At 40.6% G+C, this 17,142-nt stretch overlaps 1 protein-coding gene across 2 annotated transcripts in view; it reads left to right on the top strand.

The window, feature by feature from the left end:
- Nucleotides 1-4,448: 4,448 nt before the first annotated feature.
- The window catches only part of RB1CC1 (RB1 inducible coiled-coil 1), a 41,929-nt gene continuing 29,235 nt past the window's right edge, over nt 4,449-17,142 (top strand). The window contains exons 1-6 of one of the 2 annotated variants that reach the window (XM_059043549.2): nt 4,449-4,568; nt 5,525-5,644; nt 6,644-6,770; nt 6,943-7,113; nt 11,734-11,936; nt 13,360-13,783. In XM_059043549.2, coding sequence (XP_058899532.1) covers nt 5,574-5,644; nt 6,644-6,770; nt 6,943-7,113; nt 11,734-11,936; nt 13,360-13,783 — 996 coding nt within the window. In that variant the 5' untranslated portion in view covers nt 4,449-4,568; nt 5,525-5,573. Of the gene's footprint in view, nt 4,569-5,014; nt 5,107-5,524; nt 5,645-6,643; nt 6,771-6,942; nt 7,114-11,733; nt 11,937-13,359; nt 13,784-17,142 lie in introns of those variants that run through there. The other variant, XM_067017949.1, reaches the window with a different exon arrangement.

Below are 17,142 nucleotides of genomic sequence, written 5' to 3'. Positions count from 1 at the left end.
GAAAAGGAAAAGGAAAGATGGAGTGTTCCAGATTGAAGGAGATTAAATAGATTTTACATCTAAATGCCACATATGGTCCTGAGTTGGATCCTGTATTGGGAGAAAAAAACTTTAAAGAGTATTACTGGGGCAGTAATTTGAATATTGACTGTGGATTAGATAAAAAGTAGTGATCAGTGATTTGATAAATGTACTTTGATTATGTACAAGAAAATCCTTGCTGTTAGGAAATACACATTCTGAAATATTTATGGATAAAGAGACATTCTATTCTGTCTTCAGATTACTCTCATAGTTCAGAAAAAATATATCTAATATTTATATGTATCTAAAGAGAGAGAGGAAGAAAGAAAGAAAACCGTGCACGTAGCATGAACTGGTCCACATGGTAAAGCAGTGGAGCACAGTGGGTGAATCTGGGCAAAGGGCAGAAGGGATTTTTTTTGTACTATTTTTGTTACCTTTTTTCTTATGTGTGAAACTATATGAAAACAAAAAAGATGAATAATATTGAAAAGGAAACAAAAAGAAAACTTAAAATAATATAGTGATTATTATAAAGACTTTATGTGTAGTCTCTGAGAACCGCTGTGTCTTCCTGTAGTGCTTTCCCCACCTTCCAGGACAGGCTTCCTCTCACCCCCTGCAACCCTGTCTAAATGGACCCACACAGAGGCCTGCTAGCATCACCCCAGTCTGAAGTAGGTCCTCCTTCCTGCCCACTCTTCGTTCATTGTAATCATCACAACTTACATCATGTTTGCTGTCTTCTTGTTTGATGCCGTTTTCTCCCTCAAGATGGTGGACTCCATCAGGGCAAAGACCATATATCTGTTCTGTTCACAGAATTCCCAGTCCTGGCACATAAGTTCTTAGGCTTTGGTTGGATTTGGATGAATGAATGAATGAATGAATGAGTGAATGAATGAATCATCTCCACCACCAGTGTTATCATACTTCTGTTTTAGTCAAATACTTCAGCTACATAATCTGTCGTGAAACAAGATGGCTCCTCTTCACCTGTAAGATAAAGTTTGTGCATTCACTGACATTTTTAAACTAATTCGCCCCTTTATCCATGAGACTTTCATTGACTGCAGTCATGTGATCTCCTGCTTATCTCTAGTTTCTTCTCTTGATAACAGCTCAGGTCTGCATCCTTTTCCTAGGGATGCACCCTCTGCCTGCTCTTCTCACTCTTTACACACTTCTTAGACAGTAGTACGATTATGGGCATTCTGCCTACTTTTTCCTGGCGGCAGATGTTACTTTTTTTTTCATTGTTTTTATATCTTCAATGCTCAGCCCTTGAATGCACAGAATCTACGTATGTTGAGTATGTTTCTCGAGTGCTTGTCTTAGGCGTTGCATTGGATGTTTATATATATATCGTGTTGCTTAATTTTTAAGCTCACTGGATCAGATGAGCTTCCATTTTTTCTGGTAATTGAGGTTCACAGAAGTTCTGGGACTGTGCCGGTCTTGTTTACTGTTACATCCCACGTCTAACATAGTGCGTGGTATATAGTAGGCAACCTATGCATGAATACAGTCAAACTCACAGATAACTAGAGACGGGGTTTACATGTAAAACAATGAAATAATATGAGCAAGCATTTGAAAGTAGGGTGATGGCAGAAGGATACAGTGACCTTGTTGACTGGGTGCGGCGCGTTGCCTGAGGAGTATAAATTGGTAAAAGAGAAGCCAAAGCCTAACAGCCTTAAAATCTTTGACTGCTTTGACCCAGCGATTTTACTTCTAGGCATCTACTTTATGGGAATAATCCTAAGCATAAGAAAAAATGTGTACCTGTGAGATTAAAAAACAAAAACCTGGAGATAGTAAATAGACTGTGGTGAATTCACAGGTTGGAATGCTTTTTGGCCATCAATATTGATGTTTATGAAGTATTTGTAATGGTGTGGAAGGATGATTAATAAGTGATGGACAAGTAATTTAGAGAAGTCAAGATACGCTGGGTAACGCTCTGGTATGAAATTCTCATTTAAACTTTCGGTGATTTTGCACACGTTTTTGTCTCACACTACAGGCCCCTCAGGGGTGGGCAGGGACCGTGCGTATTGTTACTACCCAGAGACCCGGCTCTGCTGCCTGGGGTGCCCTGGTATCAGCTCTTTCTTTATCACTTCAGTCTGTTGGCTTCCTGGTCACTTTCTCTCATTCATTGAAAGATTTGGTTCTAGTCTGTAGTGTAACAGGAGCGTATCTCTTCGTGGAAGTCAGGTATCTGTTTAGCTGGGCTGAGCTGCCGGGGTTGCATTTGTAGAGTAGCTGTGTCACCCATAGTCGGTTGTGGGGCGAGTGTGCTGGCGGCGGCGGCGAAGCGTGCGGCCTCGCTTACCCTGGTGGAGATACAGGACCTGTGGTCGGTGCCACGCAGGCGACTCCTCAGCAGTCTTCACAGGGATACAGAATGACCCTTCACTGGCGTAAGAGTAACCGTGCATTTTGTTGAGAAAGTATCTTAGAGCTAGTTCCCAGGAATACAGGGTCCTTGCTTCAGAGCAGCTTGCCGTTCAGTAGAGGTGAGAACTCTTCAAAGAAACATCACAGTATATGCAGCGTAGCAGGCACGTGGAGTACATAGTCAGCACAGCTGGTGGCAGGATTGTGTGATTAACTCTGTGAAAGGCTGTGGCGGGGGCAGGGGGAGGGTGATCTCAGCAGCCGGGAAGGAGGCTCTCGGCCGGGGACAGCCCTCTTGAAGGCTCCGAGATGGAAATTGAAAGGGCTGCTTTTGTTCAGGAAGTTAGGCGGGTGGTATCTGGGAGGGACGGGGTGGGGAGGGGTGGGAAGGCGTGGGGAGGCTGCGGGTGGAGAGGAAGAAGCCCCTGCAGCGTCTGCTCTTGGTTGGAGACTCGAGGAGATGGGATGGGACTGTTTGGGTTTGAGTCTGCACTCATTACCTGTGACATTACTGAAGCCCTTAATTCTTAGTTTCCTTGTCTGTAAAGTGAGGATGATGATAGTATCTCCCGTAAAGGATTCTTGGGGGGATCCAGTGAAAACGTTTCGTTCAGTAAAGCGTTTAGAACAGTCGCCTGGGACCTGGTAAATACTGGGAAAGGGTGGCCGCTGCTCTAAAGGTCATCCTGAGCCCGGTTGGTGTTTGGAAGCAGAAGCGCCTGCCTCCCTGAGGGCGGTAGGAGGGTATATGCTGCGGGGGGAGGGTCAGGGAGGTGGGGAGCTGGTTGAGAAAGTCCTGAGTCAGCGAGGGCTTGATAGCCACAGGAATAGGGGTAGGTAGCGTAGATACTGCGTCAGAACCAAGCAGACGTGCATCGTCACTGACGTTTATGGATCTGTGAGGAAGACGAAAGATCTAGGACAGCACGTGAGAGAGTGGGTGAATGTCGGTTCCATCAACAAAGAGAAGCGAAAACAGAGGGTTTCAGGTGGCAGAGCGGATTTGAGAGGGGTTGTGTAGAGAACCTGGGTCCAGGGAGTGATTCAGGCTGGGTTTGGTTGTCAGCAGTGGTGCCTCTACAGCCCCGGGGGCGGTGAGGTCCCAGCCAACCGCTGGAGAGGTGGCCTAGGAGGAGGGGGGGGGGGGGCCCAGACAGGGTGGCGGTGACAGCCTCACCCCTGCCCAGCACTGTCCTGTGAGGCCCCTGTGATGTGAGTACTGTGTTACCTGTCGCTGAGGAAGAATTACCACGATCAAACAGCACAGACGTATTATTTCACGTTTGTGGGCATGGCTGGGCTGGGTCCTCTGCTTCACAGTCTCGCACAAGACTCCAGGGAAGGTCTCAGCCCCGGGGGGGGGGGGGGGGGGTTGTCTTGTCTGAGGCTCAGCAGGAATGATCCGCTTCCGAGAGCTCGCTGTGGTTGTCAAGAACGAGCCAGTTCCTCGCAGGCTGTCAGACTGATGCCCTTAGCTTCTTGCTGGCTGTTGGCTTCGGTTTCTTGCCACGTGGGCCTCTCCCTATGACGGCGCATTCCATGGAAGCTGGCAAGAGGGAGGTCGTGGTTCTGAGTAGCCATCATGTAAGTGACACCCCATCACCTTGGCTGAATCTCAGTGGTTAAAGCAGATCACAGGCTCCGCCCACGTCCAAGGGGACTTGGGGAAGCAGAGGCCCAGTGCTACGGGCACCATTTTATTCCTGTCTTACAAAAGAAGAAACTGAAACAGTTAGGCATGCAAGTAGTGGGGCCGTTATATTTTAAGGACTGAAAAATGGCTCTACGCTTTGACAGTGTTGGAGAGTTCTTTGGGGGGGGACTTTTGTTTGGTGTCTTTTTAATGCAGTGGTGTAGGTCAAGGTCACTTGCTTGTGGTTCAGTGAATGTGCAGGTAGGAAGAGAAGCTGAGTAGAGATTACTCTTTCAGAAGGTAATGTTAAAAGGAAGAGCACTTAACCGTGTTTATAGTCACATTGAATTACTTCTCTTTATAATCAGAAATTTCTCTTTTCCAGTTCACTGAGTTTAACCAGGAATGCCATTCAGTTGCCAATATCAAGCAAAGCAAATATATAAGCCACTTTTAATCTGCTTTTTAAGAGAAGTGGTAAAAATCCTTTTCACAGTGCCTGACGGTAAGTCACAGTTCCTGCCTTTATAACGGAGTTTTGATCTAATGCATTTAAAGTAGCGATTTTGGAAACATTAATTTTAAAGCCTTATTTGCTTTTTTCTTCTTCCCTCATAACTCTGCTCTAAGCTCATGGGGAGAGAGCATAAAGAAAGATAACTACTAGTTTCTGGAAATTTATTTGTCATCTTTCATCACTTACATCGATATTGGGGGTTTTTTACCTCCACTTGTTCAAAATAAGACGCGAGCTCTTGACGTCTGTCCCTTTTCTTTGTAGATGAGGAAGCTTTATTTTATATATGGGGTTTTGACTTGGACAACTAGGTAATGGCAGGGTTGTTTTAAATATTCTGATTTCCAGACTTGTGCACCTTCTGCTGTTCCACAAAGTGATGAACTGTTAGGGCCAGAGTCTCTTACGTGAAGTGTTTCTAACTCAGTGTGGAGGTGGAACTCAGCGAAAGAGGCACCTGGTGGAAGGAATAGGGACTGACTCTTTCCCTCCTATTGCAAGTGGCGGCTCTTCTCATTTGCCGTTAGTAAGTTTAACCTCAAGACTTTTTCACTGTTACAAGGAAGAAGCAGGGGAAGAACTTTTGGAGTTAGGAAGATGGTGGACCAAATTTTTAATTTTTATTTTTCTTCTTAATGTGGGGTGGTCCATGAGAACAGTGTTAAATATACAGCAAACTGTTCTAACTACTATCCTCTTCCTTCCTCAGAACAAATTATTTTTCTTTATAATAGAAGTTACGCTTCTCATTAGCCTCATTACTGTTCATTTTTGTTTTTTAAGCAACAAGTTTACTGAATTGTCCAGTTAGCTGTTCTAGACATCAAAACCTATTCTGTATTTTTGTTGCTTGTGTAGTATAACTGTGCTCTGTCTTACATGAGCATAATTGTCTTTGTACTTGCGTTTGTAAATTGACCACTTTTCTTGTCTGTTTCTTTCAGTAATCATATCAGAGTGAGGTATAAGCTCACAGAATCCAGAGAAATCATCATGAAGTTGTATGTATTTCTGGTGAACACTGGAACCACCCTGACATTTGACACTGAACTTACAGTGCAAACGTGAGCTGGGTTTCATTGATTCTCATCAGTTTTGCATTTTGTGCATGTAAAAAGTAAAGAAAGATTTGATTTTGAGAATACTAGTCTTTTATTAAATAAGAGTAGCAATATGGCAAGTCCTAATTAACTCTTTTATCCTCAGCATATTACGTGTACAGTTGTCATCTTCCTCTAAAGTGCTAATGATAAATTTGTTAGGTTGTGCTTTGTTCTGTTTGCGTGACTGTATTTTTCAGAGTAAATATACTGATTTCAAACCAAAGCAGTCAAATAGAAGTAAGTTTTCATAGCTGGCTGCTCTTCTCAGTTTCACAGGACGCTGCTGAGGGGCTTATTGCTACATAAACCAGCATGTACCAGCCCAGTGGTTTTTCGTCATTGTTTTTATTACTTTATGTGAATAAAGTCAATAGTGTTTGTTTTGTTTGTTAATGACAGAGTAAAATTTCGAATTAACCTAATTTTCTTAATGGAATTGTGAAATTATTTTGTGAAAGTTCTAGTTTTTATAAAATCTGATTTGACCTGTAAAGGAATGGTTTTTTTGAAAGATTAGGAAAAGGAAGCAATTTTCATATGGTGTAGACGTCATGTGTTTTGTGTAATGTGATGTGGAGATTTTAAACACACATCCTTTGTTCTGAGGATTTTAACAGACCTGATGCTAATTTGAGCATGTTCCTCTGCTATGTTATATAAAGATCACAAAAATAAATGTTTCTACTGCCTGCATTTCACAGACTAACTTTTAGGTGTGGCACACGGGTGATCGTTGACCTTCTAGTTATTTATGATTGGCTGGTTGATTATGGAATCCAGCTGCAGAAACAAGAAGCTTGTAGTTTTTACTACTGTTTTTGGGGAAATTTTTAGAGTGAAATTCATTTATCTGTCAGGTATTTTTACATAGTGCCACTTGGATAATGAAACAAGTTGTCATTGGGCAAATGTAAATAGCTGATGTTTTGGCCTCCCCGCCCCCCCCACCCCCTTTTAAAGTGTGGCTGACCTGAAGCATGCCATCCACAGCAAGTACAAGATCGCTATTCAGCACCAGGTGTTGGTGGTCAACGGGGGAGAGTGCATGGCTGCAGACCGGAGAGTGTGCACCTACAGTGCCGGGACGGTAGGTGTCCAGGGCCTTTCCTTCCACGCAGACGCGCTCCAGCTTCACGGAGGGGCTCGGGGCTCGTGGTCCAAAGGAATGTGTATCTGATTGGTGTATGGAGGGCAGTGTGCACGTTCAGTATTTGTAACATTTTACTTCTTTTTTTTTTTTTGCATTTTTACTTCTGTAGGACACAAATCCAATTTTTCTTTTTAACAAGGAAATGATCTTATCTGAACGTCTACCTGCTATTCCTAAAACTACCTTTTCAACAGAAAATGACATGGAAATAAAAGTTGAAGAGTCCCTTATGATGCCTGCAGTTTTTCACACTGTTGCTTCAAGGACACAACTTGCAGTGGTAATTGTAATATTTATTTATACCTAGTACAGTTTAAAATTAAAAATTGGCATTATTTAACAGAATAATGTCTTATTCACATGCTTGGTAATGTTTTTGTGGACTGTTAGCTTACTAGGCATTGGCGAATGATCTAAAAAATCGATTGCTTCTAAAAGCATTCAAATCTTGGGCTTCCCTGGTGGCGCAGTGGTTAAGAATCTGCCTGCCAACGCCGGGAACGTGGGTTCGAGCCCCGGTCCGGGAAGATCCCACATGCCACGGAGCAACTAAGGCCATGCGCCACAACTACTGAGCCTGAGCTCTAGAGCCTGCGAGCCACAACTACCAAGCCCATGTACCACAACTACTGAAGCCCACGTGCCTAGAGCCCATGCTCCGCAGCAAGAGAAGCCACCGCAGTGAGAAGCCCGCGCACGCAACGAAGAGTAGCCCCTGCTCGCTGCAACTAGAGAAAGCCCACGCGCAGCAACAAAGACGCAATGCAGCCAAAAATTAATAAATACAAAATAAATAAATTTATTAAAAAAATAAAAAAAATAAAAGCATTCAAATCTAAATAGCAGAGTAGTCTACATTATAGAAGAAACATGCCAAAAACATGAAAAATAACAAAAACTTTGAAAAAATATTTTGTGATTACTTTGTCTGGTTTTTAAATTTCAGGAGTGTGCTTTGTTAGTCATCCTACGTTTGCAAGCAGTTACAAGATCTTAGAGTAGAACAACTGTCTTAAACATGGTTTATTTACTCTTTCCTAGATGATGGTTTGCAGATAATGAGTTCAGGACATTTCTTTGATCAGTGCAGTACCTATGTTTGAGTAGACAGACATAGGCACAGAGAGCTTAAAGAGCCCTTAAGATTGTGACTCCTTCTCTCATATCCATATTTAGGTCCTGGAGGAGCGCCCAGTTTCTTCCTAATACGTACGTCTTGTGTTGCTGCTTGCAGTACCCATGCATTGTTTCCCAGTCATTTGGTTTATTTTTTGTTTTTTTGTGTTTGTTTTTGACTTGCTGGTACTTTACTGTAATACTGGCTGTAAGCTATCAGTAGTGGGACACATTTTGCTGTCAGACGTAAAAAAACAATGTTATCTTTTAGAATCAACTGAAAAAGAGTATTTACCTTTTATAAAAATAAATTAATGAAATAAACTGTTAAGTAGTAACATTTGCGTTTTTTAAGGAAATTTCAGAGCGGGTTGTTTTAATGTGGTACATATATTTGTGAAACTATACCATTTTTCACACAGGATACAACATGAAAAGAATAACCCCATCTTTCTGGAATATGCTTAATAAACATTAAAGAGCCTGGAAATGATTTTTAGAAAGCAAAATTATTTTTAAAAAGACAAATTCCGTAAACTGAATTTATGTAGTAGAGTCCTTTAGATTTGTTTTCTGATATTGGTCTATAAATAAATTAATAAAACTAATAAAGATAGGTTACACAGTTGCATGCCACTTAAAAAGCAATAGTTTTGATTTAATTGAAAAATATAGATACTACATGCTAATAGAAAAATGTAATATTAGATACAAAAATTATAGGCTAACCAAATAGGATGTATAATTGTTAAGTGATTAGAGTAAGAAATCAAAAGAACAAATAAAACTTGATAAAAAGATTTAAAAATCAAACAGATGAAATGAGAGAGAGGATTTGTGTAGCAGTAAACAGTCTTTGCAGTATCTAGTGATGCCAGGTGACAAGTTAAAGAATTGTAAAGGTTTCATCCAGGCGTGGATTAAGTCAAGTAGGAAAGAGAAGGGGGTATAATGAGTAGCAGAGAAGAGCTAGGAATGGATACTATCTTCATTAAACTAGCAAAAATCTAGATAGGCTATAATAGAAATAATAAAGTGAATACTAAACATAAAATAGTGAGATTAATGCAGTCCAGTATTTGGTTATTTATTAGCCAACTTTTCTCTTATTAAAAGAAATTTTATGTTAGGATCAAAACAGAAAACAACTATGCCAATCACAGGACACACTGCTAAAACAGGTTGCTAAAGTATGAGAAGGAAGATATGCACGGAACTAGTAGATAGTGGTTGTTAAAAGCATTAAGCAGAAAAAAGTGAAATTAATAATAAAAGATTTAATTTATGAAAAAGACAAGCCACATCTGTATTTGCCTATCAACACAGGCTAAAGGTAACAATATTAATCCCCGGAGAACTTTTAACATAACGACGTATGTCAGTGTTCGTAGCAAATGGTGGAAACAGCTCAAATGTCCAGCGGATGGATACACAAAATGTGGTATATTCGTACAGTGGGATATCATTCAGCCTTCAACAGGAAAGAAATTTGTGATATGAGTTACAACATGGAGGAACCTTGAAGACAGTATACTAGGTGAAATAAGCCAGACACGAAAGGACAAATAGTGTATCATTCCAATTACATGAGGTCCCTAGAATAGTCAAATTCATAGAGACAGACAGTAGAATAGATGTGACCAGGGGCCGAGAGTGAGGAGAATGTTGAGTTAATTGTTTAATGGATGCAGAGTTCCAGTTTGAGATGATGAAAGAATCCTGGAGATGGGTGGCGGTGATGGTTGCCCAGCAACGTGAATGAGTTCATGGTACTGAACCATACGCTTAAAGATGGGTTAAAGCGGTAAGATTTCTGTGTGTTTCACCACAAAAAAATTTTTAAGAGAGATTTTAATACATTTCTCTCATAATCAAAAGGATCTTGTGGACTAGATTGAATTCTCTGAATCTTAAAAATACAGAATATACCTTTTTCCTTATAGATAAAAACCCAGAAGAATATCAAAAGACTAATATATTAATAGCAAAAAGCAGATGTTATAGGGATGCAAGGATGGTTCAATATTTGGATATGTATTAATATAATTAATTGCCTCAATCACTAATACTTTACAGGAGAAAACAGAGCATCATACTAATGTTGTCTGGAAGAGGCATGTGTTAAAATTCAGCAGCTGTTCCTAATAAATTAAATAGCCCTAGAAGGGAGCAAAATAAATGTAACACAGACTTGACCAAATATAAAAAGATAATCAGCTTTCAAGTAAGTGAAAAGCTAGAGTCACTTGCATAAATCAGAATAAACCTGTTCAGTATTCTTTTGGAACTTCTGGGAAATATATTGAAATAAAAAAGTAATTGGTGAAGTTAATGGAAAAGAAGCGAAAAACATCATTTTAGGTGATATGATTACATATTTGGGAAATTTGAGAGAATTTAATAAAAATCCACGGGAAGGAATTGTAAGGTTGATTGGGTGTTTGATAAATATATAAACATCATTCCTATTTCTCTGTATTGGCACTACTTTAGAATAGAAATGGGAAATATATTGCATTCTCAACAGCAACAACAACAAAAGTCTATAAAGTTCCAGAACGTAAAATATTATTATTTTTTTAATCTTAAAAAAAATTTTTATTTTATAATGGAACATAGTTTATTTAACAATAAAACATAATCAAATGAAAAGATAATATTCTTAATGTTCATGATCATATTCTAATTGCTATCTGTTCACTAGCTTAATTAGTTACAGTTAATTGCTATGATGAAGCATTTTTGCTTTGGGGGTGGTGAGGGGAATTTGGTTGTTTTGTTTGTTTTATTTGTTTTACATAAAATGGATGTTAAGTTTGCTTGGAAGGATCAGCATCCAGGAATAGCTAAGAAAGTGATGAGAAAGAAGAATGGGAAGTGGAGGGAAGAATGTACCTCTCAGATTGTAACATTCACCCAAAGCTACTCTGCCCAAGACAGACACCCACAGTCAAACTGTCCATCACGACAGCAATTAGAGGCTCGGTCTTTTTTTTTTTTTTTCTGTGCCGCTGGGTTTGTGGGATCTTAGTTCCCCCACCAGGGATCAAACTTGGGCCCCCAGCAGTGGGAGCGTGGAGTCCTAACCACTGGACACCAGGGAGGCCCCGAGCCTCTGTCTTTTAACCATCCAGGGCGTGGTCTCCAGAGTCACGTTTCCCAGTTACTTGTGTGACCTTGGACTGTTGTCTTTACTGCTAGTGAAATTAATTATAGAGTGTTGTTTATTGATAAACATTTGAAAATGGACATATCACAATTATACATTGATAATTTTTAGTGCAGTTTCACAAAGTGAACACAAATTTTAAAATACGGTGTCACCCCAAAAGCCCTACTTCATGCTTTCTCCCTTTCAGGACCCATTATTTCTCTTCCATGAAGTTAACCAATATCCTGACTCCTAAAACGGTTTGTTTTCTTTTGTGTCTGGCCTCTTGGACTCAGCGTTACGTTCCTGAGACTCGTTCATGTAATTGCGTGTGTTAGTGGTTTGTATTCATTGCCGTGTAGTACTCCACCATAGAAGGTTTACAGTTTTACTTTGGATGGTTATTGCTGCGTTGCCCTGTGTGGACCTCTAGCCGCATGTACTCCCAGGAGCAGTGAGTTCCTCCTCATTATCACGGCAACAAGCAGGAACCAGAAGCTGAAACGTTCCTGTAACAGTGCTCCCTTTGAAATGAGTTCAGAGTGCATTCATGCACGTACGTAAGTACACACGTGCAGACACGCACACGAACATTACCTTCTTTGACCGACTATTTCTTCTTTTCCAACATAGGAAATGTATGAAGTTGCCAAGAAACTTTGCTCTTTCTGTGAAGGTCTGGTCCATGATGAACATCTTCAACACCAAGGCTGGGCTGCAATCATGGCCAATCTGGAGGATTGTTCAAATTCCTACCAGAAGCTGCTTTTCAAATTTGAAAGTATTTATTCGAGTTATCTGCAATCCGTAGAGGACATCAAGTTAAAACTTACTCAGTATGTTTGCCATTAAAATGAATAATAAGATGTTTGTTTAAAATACCTTTGCAGTTTATCAGTAGTTTTAGTAACAGTAATTTCGTTTCTAGTGGGGCATATATTTATTATAATTGAGGTTCATGTTTTTGAGACTTTCATGATGACTTTTATGGACTGTAAAATTTTTTAAATTACAGACAGTTTTATTCTCCATATATTTTATGGATCTGCCATGTTTCTTTTTCTTATGTTTTCTTTATGTAAAACACTCAAAATACTTTTGAAATCGTTTAGAAACCCAGGAACCTTTGTCTCTTGCCTTGCTACCAATTTTACAGTAAAGTAAAGCAAAATGCAGAAATAACAATCTAATTGGAGTGGAAAAGTTTTCAAACATTAGGCAGTCAAGGAAAATTTTATTTTTCTTTTTAAATATTGCCATATGATGAAGGCTTGCTGCAATGGAAAACAGCCTTTGTGTTCTGGTTCTCATTTAGATGTTTTTCTGGGTCTTTGCATAGAAGCCCATCTGATACCCACTGGTTCTTTTTTAAAAGGGCTATAATGAATGTAAAAAAATACGGCAATAATTCCACACAAATGTAGCCCTTTGTTGTGTGTGTGTTTGTGCTTTCAGTGTTTTGTATTCATTTTTTTGGTTCTTAAATTTTTTATTTAGAGTTGGAGGGAGGTATCATTTTCTTTTTCTTCTCTCAAGTGAACTTTATTAATTCAAGTTTCTCTATTTTGTGGTATGAATATTTACAACATTTTGGCCTTAAGTGGACAATGGGATGCATCTTGGGAAGGAAGGAATGGTTAATGAAGACTGGAAAGAACATTTAAAATTTTTTATAACCTGAAATTTCAAGTAACTGTTTTTTGGGGGATGGGTAGTTCTCTCAGATGTTAATTTAATGTAGGAGCCTGAATCATTTTACATATGTTTTTACAGAAGTCAAATCATCAAAATTTCATCTTTTCCCCATGTTTTTTTGACAGCATACATCTATCTACCTGTTTAATTTCAGGGAGTGATGAATACAAGAGTTAACCTTAATCTCTAATAAGAGTTAATTTTATGCTTTGCTTTCAATACATCAAAAATGTTTTGTTTTTAAGCTAATCGAACATTAAACTTTCTATGGTAAATCTTTTTTATAAGTTCCAATTTTTTATACCTTAAGGTTTGTTAAAAACCAAGTGTCCACATGCCTAGTGTAAACTTGCTATCCTTACTTTAGAGGGTGTTTCAGTGTGTGAACGATATCCTCCTTCTCTCTGTCTTCTTTTGAAGAACACCTCATGGACTGCTTACATGCATGTAGTGCTAACAGAGAGGTGGTGGGATTTCTGTGTGTGATAATAGCATTTCTTTCAAGACGCTAACCTCTGACTAGAGCAGTCCATTATTTTACTGACAGGTCTTTTGTACTTTAAGTTTAGGAACTGCGGTTTCAGTCATGGCCAAGATTCCACTGTTGGAGTGCCTAACCAGACATAGTTACAGGGAATGTTTGGGAAGACTGGATTCCTTGCCTGAGCGTGAAGGCTCAGAAAAGGCCGAGATGAAAACCTCCACTGAGCTGGTGCTCTCTCCCGATACGCCTGCAGCGAACAAACCCTCCTTAACCTCATTTCACAAGTCCGTGGAACACGTAGCCCCAGAAGCCACCGATGCCGAAAGTGGAAAAGAAATGAGGGAACCTTGTCCAAGTCCTGTCCAGCAGGACGAAGCTGCAGTAGATGCTAAAGACGGTGACCTGCCTTTTTTTAATGTTTCTTTGTTAGACTGGATCAATGTGCAGGACAGGCCTAATGACGTGGAATCGCTGGTCAGGAAGTGCTTTGATTCCATGAGCAGGGTAAGAGTCATCTGACTGTTCTTGTCATTTAACCACTTGAAATTATGTCACCTGTACTAAATATTTTCTGTACAGTAGTGGGAGAAGGGGCGGGGGGTCCTACCGTGTTATAGCGGCAATAGTGAGCCTTGGAATAAAACTGTATAACCGCATCGAAGACTTTGGACAAATCACATCATTTAACGCATAACCTTACTTGTGAACTGATAGTAAGTTGGGAAGATTATTAGAAGTCCTAGAAGTAAAATCTCTGTGCAGTGCCGAGCCGTGAGGTGTCCACTCCAGTGGGGATGGTCTTGGTGGTGGTGGTACTTTGAGTTTTTTTCCCCCTGATCCTGTAATGTTACTTGGACTTTTTAATATCTCCTCTCCTCTAATTTGTCCCTGCAGTTAATTAGGCTCTCTGATCCGCTGGGTAAAACTTGAGCGGTCTCGCTGGTTTTCATCATTGTGCCTTGAGTCCTGAGCACTCTCTGCTAGTAAATCTGCAAGTAAACTGGTGAAATGATAATACTTGGCCTTCGCTGTTTCTTACATTAACTTAATAATGATTCATGTGTTCACATTTACAGATGCTGTAGAACTTTCAAGCTTTTGGGGGGAAAATATTAATGATATAATTTCATTTTTATCTATAAAAGTTTTTCACACTGAGAATGATTGACGTTCGATGAATATACAGGTCTCGAGTGGTTAGTTCACGGCAGTAACCAGCATCCAAAGGCAGATCATTGAACCTTTCCACCTCCCGGAAAACCCCCATGGGCCTTTTTTGCATCACTCCCCCACCCCCGCCCCACCCCCTCCCAGGGAACTCGTCTGTGAGGTTTAAAAGAAGTAATTTTAGGTACTGTATCTGCCTGAGATATTTTAAAATTCAAAAACCTAGACATTGTGGTTTTAGTTTTAGTTTGTAACTGTAGTGACTTGTGTTTTGGATTAAGTTCTCCCCCAAGTACACTGATAGAAACTTTTAAATTTGGGGACTAAATCTGGAATAAACCTCTTCAGATCTGATCAGTAAGTGGATAGAAAACCTTTGCGGCCTAAGAGGACGTTGTTGAGGCACATGCGTCAGTGATGCAGACCATATGAAACAATATTTTGAAGGCTGCTGTTGTCTAAAGATGGTGGGCAGAATACTTAAACTTTTCTCAAAGGTAAACTTTTGACTCAGTTGGAAAAGAGACTTATTAATCTTTGGTTGGTTATTGGGGGAAAGGCGGCACACTGTCTGGGATGCCTGGAAAATAGCAACATTTTTTCTTGTTTCAGTTATTGGACAGTAAAAATGGAATGCATTCTAAAGTTTATTCTTAATTCTTTCAGTACACCCATTTCCTTGATGACGTCCTTTAGGCATTTCTTTCATTTTGGCCATTTATTATTTGTTGTCAGAGAACGCTTCAGTTAAGACATTTGCCAGGGCGGGGAAGCATGGAATATATTGTGCAAAGATTACTGCCAAAAATGAATGAAAACTAGTGTTCCTATTCAAACTGTTGACATTTTAGTAGAGCCTAAAAATTCCATCTGTGGTTGTGGAAAATCAACCTCATGATTGTGATAGGGTGAGTGACGCGTCAGTTGCTATAATTCCACGTGAATCAGAGAACAGGGCTGTAGGCCACGAGAACCACTTTTTTAAAGGGCTTGCAGCTGGCTTTGTGTTGGCATGTTTAAATGAAATCTAGCAAAGCCGTAAGTTTTATTCACTTTATATGATGAGAGAGAAGAAACAATGATCCTTTTCTGGCTTAATAACGAAAATTCACAATCATTTATACCTACAGAATTCAGTGAATCTTAAAATATTCTTCCATGCTTGTCTGTGTAGTTGTGTTGTACTCTGAGTGAATTATGAGATACAGAAACATTAGAACCAGGAGCCATGGTTTGGAGTTTGTTTTTTCTTCCTTAAATCACTGCTGTGTTTTATGTATAGCTGTAATTTGGCCCCAGTTGAAATTTTGAATTATTTCAGTCATCTTTTTTAGCCTTTTATCACCCTCATAATTTATAACTAGTCAATACTTTGGATTGGAAATGTGTGCACATTGGACTCACCATGGAAATGAGGACATGTTCACATATGCACAAGTTTTAGTTCATATTGTGCGAAGCAGGTGCTGCCCGTGTTAAATAATGGCTGTGTTAACTTTTTTGTGATGTTAGAAATGCAGCTTCTTATTGACTACACTGAATTCTTGCTAACAGTAGAATAATTCATTTTTAACTGCTTTCGTATGTTGTCTGTGAGCCTAACACTGTACATAAAATGAGTAATTTACAGTCCCTTTGATTGTGGTGATCAGGGAAGACACGAAGGAGGTGGTATTGACGAGGGCCCTCACAGGCAGGCTGAGGTGGGCTTCAGCAGCCGGCAGGACAATCCGTGCGAACAAAGATCAAGCCAGAGAAACAGCATTCATCTGCGGTTCAGTGTCCTGTGCTTTTGGGACGTGTCTGGGGGCCGAGGGAGCCATTTCGGGATTTCAGCAGAGGACAGCTTAGTAATCACAGCTGATGTCCACGTGGAGGTGTGAGCGGGCAGGCAGAAACCCAGGCTGAACATTTGTGAGAAGGATGCAGAGTTGAACAGGCGTTGGGAGTCAACCTCCTTCGAAATCCTAGAAGAAACGGTAAGGATGGGCCGTAGCACGGACTCCTCCAGGATCTCGCCTGCTTACGGAGGAGACGGAAGAGGAGCCAGGCCCAGTGGAGGGGACACCCGAAGCTGCGAGGGGTGGCCTCCCTCCCACGGGTGGGTGGGCTACACTGTGAGCCCCGCTGGAAGCCAGTGCACCGAAGACGCCAGTGTGCAGTGTTCTTCCGAGGGAAAGTGGAGCAGGGTGGAGAGAATTTGGGGGGTTCCTTGAATTACCTAAATTTCAGAAATCTTGGAGAATTAAAGCCCGGGAACAGGAGAGATTGCAGAGTAAGAGAGTGTAGTTGAGCAAGGAGCTTCCTTGAGGAGCTACAGACTGAAAAGAAAGGTCTCTCCAGGAGGGAGGGAGGTTTGAAGCTGTTGCTGTGTTTTAGGGGGAAGTTGATTGATCAGACAGATCATGACCGAATAATGTGTTTTCGTTATTAGTTCTTCTCTACTTCATAAGACCTTGAAAGTAACATTTTCGGTGGGATATTGAGAATCGAATGAATTGTGGCTTGAATTGAAAGGTGTAATGGGGCTTCCCTGATGGCTCAGTGGTTAAGAATCCACCTGCCAGTGCAGGGGACATGGGTTCAAGCCCTGATCCAGGAAGATCCCACATGCCGCGGAGCAACTGAGCCCGTGCGCCATAACTACTGAGCCTGCGCTCTAGAGCCCACGAGCCACAGCTACTGAGCCCACGTGC

This window comes from Kogia breviceps, chromosome 17, assembly GCF_026419965.1.
Source record: "Kogia breviceps isolate mKogBre1 chromosome 17, mKogBre1 haplotype 1, whole genome shotgun sequence".
Lineage (NCBI taxonomy): Eukaryota > Metazoa > Chordata > Mammalia > Artiodactyla > Physeteridae > Kogia > Kogia breviceps.
The sequence above is the reverse complement of the archived record's forward strand: the minus strand, read 5'-3'. Positions and strand labels throughout refer to the sequence as shown.